Below are 16,219 nucleotides of genomic sequence, written 5' to 3' on the forward strand. Positions count from 1 at the left end.
CCTGCAAGTCGCCTGAATTTGTATTTTTTTTTTTATATTGTGGGTAAATTTTTTCTATTTACTTCAATAGCGTTTCCTACCGGCATATGAAAATGGAAGCCAAAAATGATTTGCAGCTCCGATTGAGGGCAGAGCCTCAACTAGAAATAGGTTATATTAATAACATTTCTATATTATTTTTTAGAACTTAATTTCAAACAGCGTCTGATTGAGTAAACACTTGTTCTCCAGAAATCCAGGAAGAATATTATCCACTAAAAGTACTTTCATAAACTCTTACTATTCGGCATTCAGCTGTAATAAATGAAATAATGAACTTATTATATGAGCTTAAACGCTGCCCGCGAAGCATAAATCTGAATATTTAGTAAAACCTTAAAGCATATAGCTGCGAAATGTATTCATTGTAAGAGTATAATGAAATCACAGAATTAAATTTACCTACCTAGTTTACGCTTAGGCGACCCGCGTTTTTGTTCAGCGAAAGGTCAGAGTTGAACGCTCGATCAGAGATCCCTCGTCCAGCTCCTTTTGGAGACGATGCGCCCAGAATATAATGCAAGTCGCAAGGAATAGACCAAACAATAGAACAGTAAAGTTTGACGAGTTTAATCTATAGGTAAGTCAAAGATATAACCGTCTCATGAAATGGATTGTGCACGGTTTCACTGGGCCGAATATTTAGAAGCGCCGACAAGAGCAAGACTGTATATAGACTGTAGCATGATAAATATTATCTTGTCGACTTTGATGGTACTAAGCGATACGGAGATCCACCTTTTGCTGTTGTCAGAATCCACGGCAGTAGCAATGATAAGCGATAATGAGGACACAAATTTTCTGTCATAAAATTTTCGTTGCTGCTATGATATCCTATCCATTTTATAGTCAGATGAGGTTCAACAGAGTCAATATGCATTTAAAGAGGATAACACCGTCCCATTTATTTATTATCAAATATTTGATAACCGGGTCACACAGATAGTTATTGTAAGTAAGTAACCAAACAGGAAAACGATAGTTTTCCCAAGTAGCTGTAAGAAATGAGCCGTACTAAAATGAGCTCCATAGAATCTTACTGTTTAGATAGCTTTCGTTATGATCTGCTTTTCGTTATGATGACCCATGAACCAACTTGATAAACCTTTTTCTTACGGTTCGTTGGAAATAGACCCCAAGTCTGACACCGTTGCCAGTACCGATTTAAACGGAAATCTCTGACTGTATAGGCAGCTTGAATACGTATCAACTAGACAAAACCCTAACGCGCATTAAGCTTGCACATTCGTGATGCTAACCATAAATATCATACTGGATTCCATTTCTAACCTAAGGGCCAAAATAACTGCTTCCAGTTAAGTTAGTTACTCGTAGATAGAAAAACTTACTGAACGTCAATTATATCTCTTTCTTCATTTACATATTTTTTTAGTTACATATTCGGGAAGCAGCGCTTTTAGCATTGTTTTTGCGGACACGTACGTTAATAGAAACGTCAAGAGCTCACTATTAGCTAGCGTGTCATCTTGGGCTGTTTTCTTCCCGGAGGATTTTTAAAAACAATCTCTCCGAATCAGATCCGAATGGCAAGACCTGGAGATAGTGCCAGACTTTTGCGTATGCAGTACCTGTAGGTTTGATGCACGATGCATCGCTATTTTTATCCGGAACCAAAAAAAAATTATGCCACATCCTTTGCGGTTAACTTCTACATAGCAGTCTCACGTACTTTTGGGATTATGTTTTAGGTAAAGTCTTTCACATCTAACCATGAAAACTGATCATATATTTCTTTGCTTTAAAAATATTAAAGAAGTTTTCGAAGCGGTTCGGTGTCAGCCTGCTGTGAAGAGAACAGAGTAGGCCATCACTAAAATTGGATGGCTTTAACGCGTGAAGAGCTTCATACGCTAGCAACATTCTTTGCAAGAAACTAGCTTCGGAAATTCAGTATCAATTTTAAATAATAGATTCGAAAAAATGCTGTGTTTTTTGAAAACGTACATATATAGTAACTGGAGTGTACCTTGGATTCTAGTACTTTTGAAGATCGACAAGATGGTTAGCTGACTTACAGAGTATGCGTACTTTGCGGCGTGATGTAAGTGCACGTAGGCTTCAGTTGTTTATACGGATGTTACTAAAATGACGATTTTCAAAGTATACTGACGACATCATATATCAGTGCTACTTATGATTCTCTAGTGGAAAGCGTGCGCGAACTGTCCGTTAACGTTTATGACAACCTTCTCATATAAAAGACGACACGCTTGCTTGTTTGTCAAATAAGAGCTATGCCATCTATGGTCCACTACGTCGCCTGGAAAAGTTCCTTTACAAGCGCTATCTGTATTGAGGCCGTAAGCTGAATAGTCATTTTGACGCCGTGTAAGGGCGGCGACCTTTCCTCTTACCAGATATGTTAAGCTGGTAGACGTTTCTCAGACATCTCTGAATAGGTATGGGCGGACAATCATAGTTGCCATGAAGAGAGTAGCACGTACTCGGAAATGCACATCCGAGAATACGATGCTAAACTAACAAAATGCATCTTGGAAAGCCACTTTCGAAATTGAGCTGGAGTTGGTACAAACAATTACGACCTTCATTGGAACATGAAGTACAATTTAATCATAAACTGTAAATGCTAGGATCCTGTTGTAGCTTTATTTTTTATATGAAAAGGCTTGAAACGTGCTAACGCAACATCTTATTGTAATAGATTCAAATTGGAAGTGATTGTAAAAGTATATAAATACTCAAAAACGGTAAATCTATTATAGTTTTACGGTGTTCCAACTCTGCATATCTTTTCTGAACTGTATCACACCACGCAGTACACCAGCCCGCATAACAGCGGGCGTTCTCTTCCAGAAGAGAGTGGAATTGGAAGAAAACAAAGTACCACTTGTAAGCTAAAAAATTATTTTACACGTCTCAGCTTGTCTTGTCTTACACATCTGCAGTTATTTTCCAAGTATTCGTATAAACATTATTCCACAGTTTTATCAGTTAGGGCGCTTCAAAGAACGGTAGCTGCAATAGACTAGCTATGGAGAGATCATCTTGCAATTTGTTGTATAAATCAGAGCAACGGCTGAGCTCCACCTTTTCTTGTCCTTCCTCTTAAAGGTCCTACGTTCTTCAAGACAAACTAGTACCGAGAGCATTACTCTTAAACATTCGTTGCAGTTTACGGTTGGGACATCCTAAAGATTCTGTCTAACCTCTTTACGACACATGCGTTAGTGGTGTATTGAAAGCCGGACATTACTATAATATTTGTGTAAAATCCTCATTGTTTTAGTAATCGTTCATTCAATAGTTTGCCTACAGACAGAGTTAGTACCAGTTCTTGGAACCAGTGATAACTATGGGTCTTCACTGACCATTTGAAATAGTTCACTGTATGCACGTGTAAGAAATGATCTGCCTTCCTGTATGAGAATAAAATATGATAGGGTTTTGGGGCTGTGAAGTGCTTTATTGCACCGAACGTGAAACGGCAGTACTGCCTAACAGGCATCAAACGGATCTTCTAGTAGTGGCTAATCAAAACCTGCTCGAGACTAATTTCGAGTTTCATTCAATGTTAGGTTTAATATTAGATCAAAGAAATTCATGAAGTTACTTGGTTGACCAGAGAGATATCTAGATTGGATTCCTCACAAAATGCTGTGTCTTTGGATCTCGCCGCTTGACTAAGTCTGATCCATTGTTTTTTTTTTATTTTCATTTTGCCTTCACAGCGTCGCCGTTCGGAAAAATGCCTCTTCCATGCTTCCCACCGACCTAACGGCTCTCTTACGTTTTCAACTCTGCGGACATCCATAAAGGGTGCACCTGTACGCTGGTTTGTAGCAATCAACAAAGTTGGGGTGGTAAAACGGGGCCGTAAAGAGAGCCACAAAGGCACCAACTTCTTGCCGAGGATCGCGCACAGACATCAAGCGAAAATCGGGTAAAGATCTGCTTCCCTCCCGCGCCCATTCACAACGATCAGCTGGGAAAAGAAAGCTACTAGTTCTAGCACGAGTGGCATTGCTGTTACCTTAGTGCATCATTTAGGATGTACAATTACACATGGATTCCTGTTGCACACGATGGAGTATTACGTTGTAACATAGACGTGTATTACAGTCAACTACGCCCCAGCTGTTGAAAAGTCAAAAGGCCAACATGATGTGATAGTATGAGAATAGCTACTTCCAATAATCCCATAAAATTCCACAATAGAAATGAAACAAGACCAATACTATCGGTTGAACCTTGTCCACGTAGCTTCGTTTTTGTATCCAATATTATGGCCTGCGATTACAGCTCTGGGACGTATATCCCTAGGTATATATACACGCTAACATATGCTAAGCATTCGTAAGTCGATAAGCAACAACTGCCACGGCAGATGCTGTATAGAAATGCCACTCTTCTGTATGTTAAGATAAACAAACATGAATTCTCTGATTATTATAATTCCTTTTGAGATAAGAACGGTAAATAAGTATAAGGTAAGGTGTATGATTAAATATGCATTTATGGCGATTTAATATGAATTTTAAAGCGTTCTTAAGGGCATATGGAGCAAATGATGTAGCATTCGTGTACTGCTGCAACGACTGTAGAAATAGACATATTTTCCACAATTTTACCTGTTCCAGTTTTCCAGGCCTAATAGGGGATCATAAGTTGGAACAATGTTTGCTGCCACATATGAAATGATCAATAAAGCCTGAAATTTGTTATGACCACCCCAAAAACGTAACAAGCCAACGAATGCCCAGTTGATGAGAACCATATTTAGTTAGCAGGATAGCAGTTCTGTTCATATATACCATTAGTATATATATAACTAATGACGCATTTAAAAATAGCTATAATGCGAATCACGCGAGTCGAAGCAGGAGTCGGAATTTAATTTCTCAAACCAGTGGTGTGATATTGTCGTTTTTTTGAGGAAGCCGGACAGCGGTAGCTTGGTGTATAGCAAGCGATACACAAAGTTATTAGCTAATAAACGACGCCAGACACTGCCAACATGTTTCGCTAATATCTTAGGCATATTGCAATACCCTCAAACACATCTTTGTCAAAATCTTGCTATTGCAGCATTGTACCTATTACAGGAAGGACGTATGATTATTCGCCAACACAAGAACGTTTATTCATGTCGCTGAGTGTGTATGAAAGTCTCGCTCCACGGTGCACTCTGTCATTACTCAAAAATATTAATAGTAATAACAATAAACCATATGCTGCTTACTGCCTAGCTTAGATGGATGCCATTGCCTATCTCATAAATGCTACGAGGTTTAGAGAATTAAGGAAGGAAAACAACACATGTGTTGTTTTCCTTCCTTAAACCGAAAGCAGTCGGTCGAAACGCAGGCTAACAGCTTGTAGTAATTTCCACATATTATTCTATAGGTAGCTGTACTTTTGAGTAAATACATGAAGGAATAATACTGCGGGATTACGTCAAAAAACATAAGCAATCGGCTTATGCAGAACAACGCGATAATTAGCACAGGAAACATACACAAAGGAAGTACATGCATTATATTGTATAGATTATACCGTATATCATCGTCGTGATATTTATTATTGGACACTTTTTTCTAGCTATTTTCTCACTGTATAGAGGAACGTATGACAAATTACTGTCTATGTAGGTTAAAATCATTCTTTTTTTTGTTTAATCACAAAATATAGATTAAGAGCCTTTCAACTAGCCTGTCTGCATTTAATATCATCATAGACCCTTTATGCAATATCATAATTAATAATAAGTAAGAACATAAGTACTTACTACTTAGCAGTCAACGTATACATTTTGATTGCGAACACTATAATTAAGTCCAATATACTGTATATGGCTGTTAAAAATACATGGTCAATGTTGTGTAACAACCAAACCACTACTAAATGCAAATAGATTGATCGCGCGATTGACAGATTCAAAGAAGTATGGAGGTTAGTGTGCCAGAAACAGCGTTCAATAATGGAGAACGCCACAGGACAAAAATGACAGGTGCGTGAAAAGGCAACAACTGCAGCATGAGACCAGGACATAGAAAACGAACGTAATTTATATGTATCCGGTAGAACTGTAGGTTCGTTACTGATTCATGCGAAGTATGATGGTGATTTCACGTCTATCGTAATAAGGGATCATATCCAGTTCATGTTAGGCAAACAACAAACAAAACTGAATAAATACTTGCAGTGACGATAACTATTATTACTATCACTATCATGATCGTCAGTTTAAACTCGCGTCTTCATTTCTAGGTAGCAACAAAGCTCATAAAACGAAAGACCTGCGAAATAGATAAGAATCGTTTGCCAATTAATGAATAAACCAGTGACCAAAATATTGTGTTTTTATGTGAAAATGGGCACTCTATTAAATGAAACCGAAGATGCCAATTCCGGAAGTCACAATCGCTATACGTCGGCCTCGTGATTTTCCAGTAGTTAGGTGGTACTTCAGGAAAGTGACACGAGTCTCTTCTCTATGTTCAGGTTTCGTTAAACGTTTTTGTGATCTTAAACAGCTTACCTGTTAAAACCACACAATCGTCTGCTAGAAAAATAAGGAAGAATGATACAAGCCGGATAAAAAAGTACCAGAAGAAGTATATGAATATAAAAACCTGTACCAACGCGGCATCGGCTCCTCAGAAACTTGTGGTTTCTGGCTAGGGTCGTATAGCATACGGCATTTGTCTATTATTGGTTCTGGATTCAAAACTAGTGCGCATTACTTGTAGGAGAATATTTACATCAACTCATGATATAATATTTATCTATTATTAGTTATCATTATTTAAAAATTATAAGGATTTGGTAACAGTTAGCAAATAAAGCACGCATAAAGAGTTGCAAATGAATACATGACTCGTTCATTTTTATTCACCGTTGCCACTACACTACAAGTAATTAATATTATTTATATTCTTGTTATTATAATTGTTACTATTGCTATCAATAGCAATCAATATCAACAATATGATACACATTTTTCATCTTCTTTCGTAGTGTTCTGATCACCCGCTGAACACCCTTTTCATTCATTCAGCACAAGCTGCAGAAACGACCTCACACACTCACAAGCGCACCAAGCTAGCTTTAATTAGTCACAAAATAAACATTTAATGATCTCTTTGTCTGGGGTATTGGAAATTATCGCCATTTACATCGGTCAACTTTCACCTACAATTTGTGCTTAGCTGTCGTAGATACTTCCGTTACTCCTTTTTTAACATTGAGCCGCGATTTTGCATATACTTATAGCTTCTGTTAGAAAAAAAGTGAATATAAAAATTATACTAGTAAACAGTTTAATTTTTACAATGCCAGCTTACATTATTTCCATCCAATATGAGGACTACTACGAGTTCCGTTTTTTGAAACTTTCTCCAAAAGTACTTAAATAATGTTTACATCTATACTATTGCTTACTGATGTCGTCCAATCGAATGATTATGTACTTGTGAAAAATAAGTAGCTACCCATGTTGTTAACTACAATGGTTGTACTATATATAATTAATATACGTGCTAATCCCAAGTTGCATGGCTATCATTTTCGATACTGGCTATTCTGTCGCCATCTTGTTTTCATCGATAACTGAACATGTGCAAATCTTAAACACGTATTGTACCCAAATATAAGTCAAATCACACACCCCGCGGAACTTTTCTAAAAGACCTTCCCCCCGAATAAACCCCGCTTGCAAACACACTTAGCGCGAAATTTATCGATGTCTCATTGACGTTTCCGATCACTGAAATGCCCTCCTATAGTTGGTTGCCACATCACGAAACGTGCGAATTTGAATTCATGCGCTCACGTCAACCGCCGTTGACAAATACTATCGTTCACCGGCGATTCTGCCCGGTTCGCATACTCAACTTCGCCCGAACATGCTATCCCTCGTTCTTTTTCCCATCCAATGATTTTTCTTCATATACACTATTCTCCCTCTATAATGTTGTATATAATTATTTTAATTTCAATCACCAAAAAAGTTTGTGCTTTAGCTCCTAAAATGTCACATCGCCTTTGTAACTGCAATACTTTAACGACCAAATAACCATTCACTCTTATATTCCCACCGAGTCATTGTCGTGATTATCATCGTCGGTCGATTCGTCAGAATTCGGTATTAAACGAGAGAAAACAGGGTCGGAAGAATCCTTGCCAAAATGTTCAACCGTTTTTCATTACGACAATTCTATAGTTTTTCTCTTCTCCAGACTTTCGTACGATGTTCGTCCATTTCATAGATAGCATTCATGTCCGCCACCATTTATATGACGATCTTTTATTTCGGTCGTAAGAGCCGTCGAAAAAAACGACGCAAAAAATGCTGAACAAAAAATAAACAAATGAGAAGAATAAGAATTGAAAAAAGAAAGCTCTAAAAAATTCGTCGCAACCACATCTCTTCTTTCTCTCCTCTATTCTTTTCTTACTCATTTCATGTCATCCCACCTACTCTATATACTGCCAGTATGGCTATGTGCTTTATGAAACATCGTATTCTCACAATCTTATCTACGTACTACTTTCTAATCTGATGTCAGCGAAAATGTTGGAATCGATATACCGTTGCAGGTGAAGGAGACTGCAGCGTTGTAGATGAGGACTTAGTTCTACTTGTCCCTCACTTCACGGGTAGAAAAGAAAAACATACCCGGCAACATATATACAAGATACATAAACGCTTGTATATATGCGAAATGTTTTCGTCACTTTTGCTTGCGCTTTTTAGAGTCACCTGCGCCGCTCCTCTCACTTAGCATCCGCTTAGCGCTTCTCTGATAATAATTAATAATAATAAATCTCAGTAGCTGGAGTCCCTTGGCAAAGCCGGCATCATACAAACAGTTTATGACGAATGACAAGACTCGGCGAAAAATAAAACAGGAACTGGAAGCGGATCATAAAGAAATACGCAGCAAGATCCCCCTGCCTGTGCCTGTAATCTGAATGAATGATAAACCTCATGACCTATACTCAAGACGACCCATCGTACATAGAACACATTTATACTGTACCATACACAATCATACCGTTAATCTGTGAGCTAGCACAAATGCGCGGCATTTTCGAAATAGCAATTTCTCCTTAATTCGTCACCACTAACTCTTTTTTTCCACGTTCTGTTCAACACAATACAACACCACTATTACTTAGAGAATATACAGCTCATGGGAAGCACACAGTGCGTCAGGTTTACTTGGCCGTTCTGTAGCCGCTTAGAATACAGTGTTACCATTCGACGCCGTACCCTTACTTTCATTTCATGTAGCCCTTCATTAATCCCCGTAAACGTTTACGTCAGTCAAGCATACTCATTCATTCGCATACATGCAAGCGCATAATGGTCGTTATGTACTCGCAACCTCAATAAAACTTGCCTTGTATGATGCTGATTACTAATGAAGTTCGACTACGTATTTTTCCCCGGCATATAAGCACAAATTTAATGGGCGGCCAATTTCGCTCGTAGTTTCCGAACTGTCAATGAATTCGTCATTCAGTAAATCTTTCTTTTAAACCGAATCCTTATATTCGATGAGTTTGTCACGTAGCTCAATAGCATCCTCGAAGGTCTTTACTCGAATTAAGAACATGGTCGGCGGATCGGGTTTATCGTCTTTAGCTTTCGGATCCAATCGAGGGTTTGGCACACACATAATCGCGACGTTGTTTTTACCAACATGTTTCACTGGCATATCCTTCCCTGTAATTGGACATAAGTGATGGCAGCTAGCTTATATCGAGCTTGCTATGCCCTTCTTTTCGATTACGTGAGCGGTCCGGTCTACAGATAGCTAATGACTGTATATTAAAAGTCGAAAACGAAGCTAAACCACCTAAACTGGTTGCACCAGAACAGGCCCATATACGACCATGGTACATTCTTTTATCATCACTATAATCATCATAATTTAAGACACGATATTTGCATTTCGGTAGCAATCAAGAAAAATCTTAACTGTTTAATTTTTGAAGCTGAACGGAATAAATTAGCATTTCGCTCACCTAGACGAATGTTGAGTAGCACGTTTCCTAATGTGCTTTGTGCTCGTACGAGCAGCTGATAGCCTCCGCAATCCAACTTCTTGATATGAAGGAATCCAACACCCTTGTCTGCATACTGACCTTTTTCGTCGGATTCCGGCTTCTTGTAGAACAGCTTCACCTAAGGCAAACGCAACATTAACAAGAAATATTTACCGTCGAAGCAGAGCAAGATTTTTAGCATCCTGTTGTCCTTAGCCTAGGCCTAATACCCTAATGATAGACGTTGTATATTCACTAGTTCTGATATAATCAGAATTTGTTGGTGTTATTATGTGCATAGAATAGTCATATAAATGTACTGGTGTCTTTTTGTAAACGCCCGATCTAATGGCTACCTTTTTCATGTAAAGTGACCCTTCTTCCTCATGCGTAACCTCAACCTTAGGCGGAGCTTCCTCTTCGTCGTCATTGTCATCTTGAACTGCTGTTGTGGCTGGAATGGCCGAATTCGACGCTGAAATAGTTGATCCAAACTCGAAGCCGGTTTTCGCGTTGAATGCGAAAACCGGCTTCGACGTTGTCGCCTTTTCAGCCGTTTTATCCCCGGAGCCAGCTGTGAGCGTACTACCAAATTTAAATGTGACTGGTGGCTCTGTACTGGCAGTTGAAGACGTTGGGGCGCCAAAGACAGCAGATGAGTAGCGAAATACAGATTTAACTGGTGACGAAGCAGAAGATGACGCAGCCTGTGATGTGCTCGGGGGAGCTCCAAACGTAAATTTAACCGGTGAATTTGCATCTTTCGCACCACTGCTGCTACTATTACTATTCAGGCTGTTACTGACTGTATTCGCCGGGACACCAAAGTTAAACCCCGCACTTGGCCCCACGTTCGAATTGCAGTCGGTTGATGCCTTAGGAGCAGTCGTAGTAAAAGGAGTCGTTGCCGCTTTAGCTCCGAAACTGAATGTGATCTTGGGTTCGGTATCTGCCGCTGCCTTCGAAGTAGTGACAGCACCTGTCGATGTTCCAAATCCACCAGTAATGGACGTCATTGAATACGTCGTGCTGATGTTATTATTGTTGTTCTTCTGTTGCCGCTCCTCCTCTTCCGTAGTTAAACGTTGGAAATGCTTGATGTAGTCGTCGAAACACGGTGTCAAATTTAGATACGGTCCACTATCCTTCATCAGACGGTCGATAAACTTTTGAATATCTCGATTCAGCTGGGCCACCTGGGGGCAAAGTTAAGACAACTACCGTATATGCGAATGCCGCGCCTACAGGCTGTGAACACGTGATAAAGATAAGAATGTGCTTAATCTTAACGAATGCATCTGCAATTAGTTTTCACCAATTATTTATAATTGTATATACATGGGTTAGGAAGACGATAAGGCATTCGAGATTGCTATCGCCTCTTACTTATCAAAATTTGACTTGCGTTCGAGAAACTACCAGCAAACTGACAAAAAATTAAACCATAATGTATTTTTTTTACCCCATTGAATTTAGCGTGTAAGTGTATCCACTGGTTAATTATCTAAAAAAATAATTCAGGGAAACAGTACCGACCGTTTTTCCGCAAATGTTTGTCAAAGCGCTACAATCTATTTGATTTATTTATTAATAAAATTTCAAAAAAGCTCTCAGCAACAACAGCAGACTGTTTTGTTTTCAGTGACTATAGCAAAATAGAGCTCACCCAAATAAGTTGGGCAACAACCCCATAATTTAAGCAGTCAAAGTCCTTTAATCAAATAATTTTGCTATGTGAAATCCGATTGGCAGAACTTACTGTGGTGATACTTATTAAGACTTTAATAAGCCAGAAATTGATTGTAAGGAGTTACAGGAAGAAAATCCCTATCATAGCGTAATTAATCTAAGCTCTCTGAAAAAGGCATGCGTTCAAACTAACCTTGAAGAGATATTCGTCGGATGTTCGGCTGTTGGAGTTTGTTCCATTTGAGTTGACAGCGACTGTTGGCACGGAACTGGCGGAACCCCCGTTGTGGTTGAAGCTGAAGCCGGCGAAAGGATTTGGACGTGCAGCAGCGTCATCTGTAACAACCACCGTTAGAATAACGAAGGTGAAATATGAATATATTAAAATACGGATCATTATTTACGGCATCGTGTGAGCGATAAATGGCTATGAGCAACTAGGATCAGAAGATACTAGAGGAGCTATATAATACACGAAACCCAAATATCTGTATGAAGTTGCTAACTGCATTCAGGGAATTAGATTACGCAGTTTGCACTAGCTACAGGTTTGAAGAACACACGAATAGAATATAAACAACTCATACGGCGTCGCAACTTATAGCACTGGACTATTCAGTTCCGTCAATAGAATCATTATTTCAGAGTCCAAAAGCTCGTGTAGATATAATCCATTAACTACTTATACATATGCTGGGCGTTTTTCAGACAGGGAAAACTGTAAAGACTTATCTTCTTTCACATAATATCTTTTTGTACTGATATCCGCCGACTGAATTAGAGCTTTTGTTCTTATTTTTTTTAATTATCAACTTTTTAAACGACTCTATAAGGGATAAGAAAAATGTCCCTCCAGTTTTTTATCCGTGCAATAACGACAGGACAACACCCGGTGACGACTAACGTCACATGTGACATTTGTTTATCATTCTGCTGATTTCCAGTTTGTGCCTTAAATAAAACACGTCATCTTTTGTGAGTCACCGAAACAGCATAAAATCATTAACGAAACTTGAATAGCACCTGCATTATCTTTACATTATACAACTGAAGTGAACATTACCGGTTTAGATCAAAGCTGCAGACGGAAACCCCGCTTAACATTGGACTGCTTATTTAAGGAGAAGTGGTTGACTAGCAGTAATATATCTATTAGGTGTTGTAAGACACAACCTCCGAACTGCGTTTTGAGCGTAAAGTACCATAAATTATCGATCATTAATTAGCGACATCAACGAGCTTTTCAGAACTGTTTGTGGATCAACATTATATCTACAATCATTGGTAAGTGCCAATTGACATTTTTGTCAGAAGAAGCCTAACTTGAACGCTTTAAAAAATAGACGCAACCAATAAAAAATGTCTACATACAATAGTACAATGATAACGTGTTCGCCTACCCTAAAGAGACGTGATGGTTTAGGTTCACATTCAGACGTAAACACACTTCGTTTCGTGCTGCGAGCCAACACTCTACAGGATTGTCTCACGGTGATTAAATATTCGAATCATTTATTCTAAAATATATCGTACTATTTAGAAAAAATATATCGTATCATCATATTTTGTACTTTTTTAATGTCATTGTAACGTATTGAGAGTTTTACTCTAGTTTGTTAACTTGATGCCAATGTATGGCGTTGGTTATTACTCTGATGCATCCATAATGTGGTCGCTGTTAGATTAGAAAAAAATGGGACATTATATAAATAGCTTATATTGAAACAAATATGTGGTATTTGTCATTTGCGCATTCCTATTTTCAATTATGAAGATTTTTCTTTTCAGAAAAATCAATTAGCAAGCGAAGGTAGAATAATACAGAAATCTAAAGGGTAGGCGGTTTCTTAACCACACTAGTGCAAATATTACACCGGACTTAAGCTACAGTCTCAGACCAAATTGATTTATCGCAATATGACATAGCGTTTCGAACCTTCGTTGTCCTAGTATGACACAATGTACTTGCGATAGGCTTCAAGGACACAAGTTTTGCGGAAAAAGTTTTCTCCAGAAATGATGGTATTGGATGGAGCATTTATTTTAAAAACGTCCCAAGCAGGCTCTATTGGGTCAACTCTTTATTAGGTGGGGTTCACAATCAGTGACGCCCATATTGCAGCGTCTAAAATTGATGACCAGTAATCATAATCCTCAGAAGGTTCCTATTTGCATACACTTCGTAAGTTTACGAGAAAATTAGTACTCTATTTATCCTGACACCTTTAATGAACCTGGAGGATCTTATGAGATCTTCCATGGGTGAAACCAAACCCGTATAGCACTAGAATGATGTTCCAGTGGTGTAAACATCAGTATGAATTTATATACTACACTAGCGATAGTCAATACAAAGCAAATTCTTGGATGAGTGACGGTAATTATTTTTGTTCCGCATTGCAGATGTTCTCTTAAAATGTTTCCAGATTCAGCTGGAATAGAGCAGACGCACATAAAGATCTATTTTGCTACTTTAGAGGTGGCTTTTCCAATTCTCTGCCAAGCCCGCCTCTGCTTTTTACACGTACTATTTTCCAATAGCTACAATACCTTTATAACGAATGCTGTATATATGAAATCAGCTGCCTCGCTTCAGAACCTAAGTGCATACTATAAAGGCATTTCTAGATAAGAGGTTAGTCACTGAATCCACTATTTGGAATTCCTCGTTATTTACGTTAGCTCAATATATTTACGGCCTAGTGGATTTAAAGGCAACAACGTGCTTTCTCAAGTCCGTTACATTTTCAACACGTCCTCCTCTAAGAATGGAAAATATCAGCGAGAGGGCTCGTGTTGCTGTAGAGTCAACACATTTTCTAAGAACACACGCTAGAAAAACGGGCGTTTACTACTTCTAAAGGAAGGATTCGGCACGGGTACTATTCGATCTTTACGAAGCATCATAACAATAATATAAATAATCACATCGTAGCATCACCTAATCGCAACATTCGCAAAACCCATTATCTCTCCCTCCAATTACCTGACTGTGGCAGGTTCCTTTTGGCTCTACGAATCGTCCTTTTTGCGAGGACATCCTCAGAGGCGCGCTCGAACACTCCCGCTTCCTCGGCCGATTCATCATCGTCCCAGTTTCTGTCATTTAACTGCTTTTCTGCGCGACGTTTAGCCATATTGCTCCGCCGGGTTGTATCGATGGGCCCAAAGAATTCAATATCACACCGTTGTTCGGCCTGCAAACGACTCAGGAGTTCGCCACGGATTTTTGGCACCACCTATGTACGTATTGGAAATATTATGGTGATCGTTATTTAGTAATGTAATTCTCTTTGATGTTTGCTACCGCCACTTTTACAGCTGCTGTCGTTGTTATTAGCCTACTATTGGGCAGGGGCAGCATGCGGCTGTACGTCGCCACCGCAGTAACGCATGAACAAGATGCCTGCCACACTCAACGGGAAACTATAGGCGAGCCCACTAGACTCCTACAGCAGCAGTGTTCACCTTCAGTAAAGACCAATCACTAAGTAAGGCGACGAACAACATCTATTGATATGGACGACTATTGGCACGGATACACGAACGGCACGCGACTGTTTCTCACTTTTGTCTTTCGAACACGGCAATCAATTAGGCTGCGAGTTATACCTACGGCGGTAGGTAACGAACAGGCGGGATTCGCACATCAACGTTCGAGGAGGTACGAGAAATATTTTTTATGTACGAGCCCGGCAGCGCAATCGGTCCGCCCAACGATCGACGTAACTCGGTGATTAGAATCGATTCTAACCTCGTTTGCCTAGCCGACTTTACCCTTACTTTGGAGCCTACGACTCAGGAATCATCACACGCTTTCACCGAATACGGCAGCACGACCTCACTGCACCGAAAACGCAACGGGCGAGGCTCTGTACGCTCGCTCGAATCTACGGCCACTGGTAGCAGTACACATGAATACACGAGCACACACTCACCACTACCCACAATGCTGACATCAAAACTACAACAGCTAGCAGCAGGAGCGGCGGTGGCAGCGAGTGGCAGCAGCATGTAGTAGTCACCGTCGCAGTAATGTGGCCCTACCACTCGTCCGCATACACAGGAATATTCAGTTGGAGACAGAGAAAGATTGTCGGAGCCAGCGAAAATCTCTTATCGGAGCCTGATTTGATGATGTGTTTGCTTCAAGCCGACGGTTGGACGGCAAGCGACTTTTTGTCAGAGCCAATAGAGCAGTGCGGGTACTAAACAAAAGCACGAACAGCTAAGCGCGGTAACTATAGGCGACGGTCATCCCATATTCGCCGTTTACAAGGTCCACCTATTAATGCCGTTTGCGAAGAAAGGTTTCCTATGTTTTTGCTAACAAAAAATAATATTTCGGCGCCATCTTCAACTAGAGAGAAAATTATTCAATTCGATGAATTGGTCGGAAGTCGTTTGGAATACAGCATGATCAACTGGGTGACAACATGATGACTGATGATTGACG

At 39.5% G+C, this 16,219-nt stretch overlaps 2 protein-coding genes and 1 long non-coding RNA gene across 3 annotated transcripts in view; 1 reads left to right on the top strand and 2 right to left on the bottom strand.

The window, feature by feature from the left end:
• LOC111263848 (uncharacterized) overlaps positions 1–2,274 on the bottom strand; it is a 2,878-nt gene extending 604 nt beyond the window's left edge. The window contains exons 1-2 of the long non-coding RNA XR_002682502.2: positions 2,076–2,274; positions 446–528 (exon numbers count right to left, since the gene is read on the bottom strand). This is a non-coding gene — a long non-coding RNA (uncharacterized LOC111263848). The remainder of the gene's footprint in view (positions 1–445; positions 529–2,075) is intronic.
• The window catches only part of LOC111263846 (fibroblast growth factor 9), a 41,449-nt gene extending 35,180 nt beyond the window's left edge, over positions 1–6,269 (top strand). The window contains exon 3 of the mRNA XM_022839268.2: positions 3,750–6,269. Within this exon, the coding sequence (XP_022695003.1) occupies positions 3,750–3,965 (216 nt within the window). The 3' untranslated portion in view covers positions 3,966–6,269. The remainder of the gene's footprint in view (positions 1–3,749) is intronic.
• A 610-nt stretch (positions 6,270–6,879) lies between these two features.
• On the bottom strand, positions 6,880–16,115 carry Nup50 (nuclear pore complex protein Nup50). The gene is made up of 6 exons (XM_022839266.2): positions 15,547–16,115; positions 14,750–15,002; positions 11,957–12,099; positions 10,431–11,270; positions 10,054–10,213; positions 6,880–9,751 (listed from the first exon to the last, which is right to left on the bottom strand). Exons 2-6 carry the CDS (start codon positions 14,898–14,900, stop codon positions 9,561–9,563), a joined length of 1,485 nt encoding a protein of 494 aa, XP_022695001.1. The 5' UTR covers positions 14,901–15,002; positions 15,547–16,115; the 3' UTR covers positions 6,880–9,560.
• Between the last annotated feature and the right edge of the window lie 104 nt (positions 16,116–16,219).

Source organism: Varroa jacobsoni, unplaced genomic scaffold (assembly GCF_002532875.2).
Source record: "Varroa jacobsoni isolate VJ856 unplaced genomic scaffold, vjacob_1.0 scaffold_793, whole genome shotgun sequence".
Taxonomy (NCBI): domain Eukaryota; kingdom Metazoa; phylum Arthropoda; class Arachnida; order Mesostigmata; family Varroidae; genus Varroa; species Varroa jacobsoni.

What these genes read in the sequence shown, in the direction of transcription:
- Nup50 (XM_022839266.2), bottom strand. Translation starts at nt 14,900, where the DNA reads ATGGCTAAACGTCGCGCAGAAAAGCAGTTAAATGACAGAAACTGGGAC. An exon ending in AAGGAACCTGCCACAGTCAG is followed by an intron (nt 12,100 to 14,749) that starts GTAATTGGAGGG and finishes TGGTTGTTACAG; the next exon opens with ATGACGCTGCTGCACGTCCA. An exon ending in CCGACGAATATCTCTTCAAG is followed by an intron (nt 11,271 to 11,956) that starts GTTAGTTTGAAC and finishes CTTTGCCCCCAG; the next exon opens with GTGGCCCAGCTGAATCGAGA.